Genomic DNA, 4,174 nt, shown 5'->3' on the forward strand with positions numbered 1-4,174 from the left:
GGGGCAATTTTTTTCTTGAGCGGGATGGTCAGGGGTCCAAAACCTAATTACAAATAATTTGTAGACTGCAAATTGACCGCAAGAAGCCCAAACAGATATAACATTGGACTAAAACATAAAAATGTCAAACCTTGCTTACGTTCGTATACAATCAAATATATCTCTTATGTGTGGGAATACTTTGGAACAGATTACCAAAATTAAAATCACTTTGTGCTGATTTGCTGGTGTTTTTTACAGTCTTTTATGTCCAACAATAAAAATCAAAACTTGGGGGTCCAAATAAAATCACCCGCGGGCCAAATTCCGCCCACCAGTTGGGGAACCCTGCTGTATGACCTAAAATCTTGTATGTATATATATATATATATATATATATATATATGCGCAGTAAGGGACCTTTTTTTAGATGTATTGTTCTTATTTAAAATGTGTTTCTGTTCCTGTCTATTAGTGTTAAGTATTTTGTCATGTTTTAGGTTTTGTGTGGACCCAGGAAGAGTAGCTGCTGCTTCTACAACAGCTAATGGGGATCCTAATAAAATACCAAATGAACCACCACCAGACATTCAGGGGGACAGGTTCAAAACGTGTGCGTATTTTTATTAAGTGTTTGTAACATTAGAAACATTAGTAACACTGTTAATAACATTTAGAATGGTGTGGTACGTGGTCAACACATGTCCTTAGGCACGCTACAGGGGTCAAAGTTGAAGGTGTGGCTAACAGAATGTCCTGAGGTCAAAACTGTCAGGGTCAGGGGTCAGCCATTCTAGATCTTCCCGGGAAAGCTTCCAGCCTCTATCTGGTCGTCCCATTTGGCGACCTGGAGGAGGAAATGAGATCAAGAGGCTAAACTGCCTATCAGTGTAACATACAGTTATAACACAGTAGCTACTGTAGCCTTCATTCTGCCTTGACTTTACACCCATCCCATGCTTTCAGATCTATGAAAAGTGTCTAAGGGTAGGGGGTAGGGATCGACTTCGGACTGGGACAATGGTCAGTTATTGGACTCACAACAACCAGAGTGTATAAACACTTGCGACATAACAGAGGTCCACACTGTATACCAACTACCACTTCAGGTAAGGACATTTGAGACAGAAGAACAGGTACATTCAGAACTGCACCGCTCAGTGGACATGTCAGAACAGACTGTTGGCAGAGTTTAGACATGCCGGAACTACTAAAGGCTTCTATGGAATGTGGTGCTCATCAGACTGTTGGCACCTCATGAATAGTTGAGGCACTGCTAATGTGAGTGAACGTAGGTTCTAATGTGAGCTGATTAAAGTGATTCATCATCCATCTCTAGGGGAGGTCCAATCATTTCTGACAATACTACACAACCATGGGAAGGTAGTTAGGGGGCATTGTGTGTGTGCCCACTCCTTTAGGCTCTGTCAGAATAGTTTGCCACTCTATGGCTCTGCTAAACCCTATAAAGGGGTGCCCGCCCCATACTATGAGCCACAGTAGCAGCATACGTACCCAGCTCATGGGACAGATACTCTTGTAGACCCTCTGGTACCAGTCACAGGGAGCCACATCCTGGCCCTTGTCTGACAAAGCCTTGTTGCACCTGTGGAAGTCTAGAAAGAGAGGGAGGAGAGAGATAATATTGACAGAGAATGAAGTGGTAAGCATTAAGCAAGACCGTTATTACAACTTTCACTGACAGTGTTACGTTTCTGAACCTAATAATCTAATAGCAAACATATAGCCACCACAAATGGATCCATATCTGCTGTACTAAATGATGTCAACAGGCATCTGACACAAATTAAAACTAACAGAGCAGAGAGAAAACCTGTGGGGTCCCGTGTGGCTCAGTCAGTTGAGCATGGGCTCTTGCAACGCCAAGGTTGTGGGTTTGAATCGCACGGAAGACCAGTATGAAGCCCCAAAAAATGAATGCACACTACTGTTAGTCGCTCTGGATAAAAAAAGTACACCGACAGACACATTAGGATATCCTTACTAAACGAGAGTGTTGAAGACCGAAAAGATCTGGCATATCCAAGTAGTACCCTTGCCTAACGGACATGTCAGTCAGTACAGACAGTTGGCTTATGATGGCGCACCTTGGTGAATAGTTGAGGGACAGCCAACATTCTAGCTGGTCTAAAGTGAACTGATAAAGAGTGATTTAGACCACTGTCTGAGGAGGTGCTACTCATGGGGCTCTTATCATCCCAAAAAGTTAGACATGCATCAATGTTTTGTGAGCAAATACCACCGTTTATAATGCACATCAACTGCAAATCATCAACAGCATGATTCAAAGTGCAGGCAAATGAGGTTAAATTTGGGCTTCAGGTAACAATCCTTGTTTTGTTAACCAACCCAGATCTTTATCTTTGTGAACAAAATTGCTGGGAAGGGAACCATGAGTGTTCAGGGTGGCAGAAGAGCCTGATGGTTAGAAGTATCCTGTCCTTGCACCATTTTGTGTGTGTGTGTGTGTGTCAGTTGGGAGGTAGAAATGAGTAGTAGACTGCTGGCAGGCGCTGGAGATAGAAAGAGAGAGAGAGGGAGAGGGAGATAGAGATAGAATGTGTGTGGGGTCAGAAAAGAGAAGTAGTTAATCAGCTAGTTGACTTACCCAGATAGTTCTGAAAGCAGTTGCGGGTCTGGTTGGTGTTGGGGAAGCGGGCGTCGAAGGGAGCCGTCCTGTAGTTCTTTATCTTCTCCTCAATAACGTCAGACATGCTGGCTAGCTGGTAGTCTCACTATGTCAACACTGAAACACATCGATAGGGAAATGTCATATAATGTCATGAAAGTAAACATGAGCTGTACGCTAGTCTCACGAGGCCATCCTTCCAAATCTGCTCTCGTTTGACTCGCATGGGCTTCCAAAGCTAGCTGTACACTTGCACATAGGAAATTATCTTGTTGTCATTACATTTTTACATTTTAGTCATTTAGCAGACGCTCTTATCCAGAGCGACTTACAGTTAAGTAAGAGCCTGGATTCTAACCAGGATCTCTAGTGGCGCAGTGGTCTAAGGCACTGCATCGCAGTGCTAGCTGTGCCACTAGAGATCCTGGTTCTGCTAGAACTGCGATGCAGTGCCTTAGACCACTGCACCACTCGGGAGTACATGATAATAGAATATGGAATGAGCTAGTTCAGATAGGCCTATTAACTAGCAAAATACTTATCCATGAGAGCCTGTACAGCTGTCTATTTGGCTAGGTCATAGCTAGCTAGCTGGTCCATCGCGCAATGACAACTCACAACTAGAACAGACAGACAGTTAGATAGATAGAAAGCTGGTAACCTTAGCTAGCTTGAATTCAGTCATGGAAGGTGACTTATCAATCCTTATTTTCAGCTAACTAGTTAGTTAACAAATAAGTAAAGACTTACCAAAAAAACATGGTTGAAGAATTACGATTTCTGACTAGCTAGAATGTTAGAATTTACAGCTAGCTAACTACATCGAATGAACTAGTGTAGCATAGCTTGCTAGCATAGTTGGCATAGCTTCACATGTATTTGTTGGTTTGCTTGCTGGCTAGCTACATTAGCTTGAACTCAGCTAGCTAGCCGGCTGTATCAAAACAGTGGCACGGCACACGTTATTTCCAAACTACCGACCCTCAGTATATTCATTGAAAGAGACTAATTATGATGATTTTCCGGCAGTTTTCCACGACTTACCTTGGACTGTTTTTTGTGTCCTCTCTGGTATGATGAGGTCCTTTCTCCCCGGAAGACCGTAACGCGGTGTATGCTGGGATGTTGGAGGTTGTGAGTGGACTGGCAAGTGTAATCACCATAGCATGGGAATGACCCCCTAAAAAAGTAACAGTTTCCCAGGTTTTTATGCATAATTCCTTCTCTATTGTCTATAAACAATGATTAGAAACACTAACAAATTATGGGAATCACTTTGGGATTTTTAAGCCACATAAAGTGTAGTCACTGAATTTAGCATAATTTATTTACACAAAGAAGATCATGTCAAACATGTCAGTGATAGCCTAGTACAGTGTTTCCCAACCCCAGTCTTCCATTACCCCCAACAGCACATTTTCGGTTGTTGCCCCAGACAAAAACACCTGATCCTGTCCCAAATCAACAGCCTCACTCCTGTCCCAAATCAACAGCCTGATATCCTGTCCCAAATCAACAGGATGAACTCCTGTCCCAAATCAACAG

The 4,174-nt window shown here is 42.9% G+C and overlaps 1 protein-coding gene across 1 annotated transcript; it reads right to left on the minus strand.

Moving 5' to 3' along the window:
- Positions 1-576: 576 nt before the first annotated feature.
- On the minus strand, positions 577-3,733 carry LOC311121322 (cytochrome c oxidase subunit 6B1-like). The gene is made up of 4 exons (XM_084195823.1): positions 3,674-3,733; positions 2,609-2,746; positions 1,495-1,595; positions 577-826 (listed from the first exon to the last, which is right to left on the minus strand). The coding sequence occupies exons 2-4, from the start codon at positions 2,712-2,714 to the stop codon at positions 773-775; spliced, it is 261 nt and encodes an 86-aa protein (XP_084051949.1). The 5' UTR covers positions 2,715-2,746; positions 3,674-3,733; the 3' UTR covers positions 577-772.
- Between the last annotated feature and the right edge of the window lie 441 nt (positions 3,734-4,174).

Source organism: Coregonus lavaretus, assembly GCF_964263955.1.
Source record: "Coregonus lavaretus genome assembly, contig: HAP1_SCAFFOLD_2740, whole genome shotgun sequence".
Taxonomy (NCBI): Eukaryota; Metazoa; Chordata; class Actinopteri; order Salmoniformes; family Salmonidae; genus Coregonus; species Coregonus lavaretus.

Excerpts from the sequence above, each read along its gene's own strand:
- LOC311121322 (XM_084195823.1), bottom strand. The coding sequence starts at position 2,714 with ATGTCTGACGTTATTGAGGAGAAGATAAAGAACTACAGGACGGCTCCC. Across the intron at positions 1,596-2,608 it reads CTGCTTTCAGAACTATCTGG|ACTTCCACAGGTGCAACAAG; the intron begins GTAAGTCAACTA and ends CTCTCTTTCTAG. Across the intron at positions 827-1,494 it reads GTATCTGTCCCATGAGCTGG|GTCGCCAAATGGGACGACCA; the intron begins GTACGTATGCTG and ends TTCCTCCTCCAG.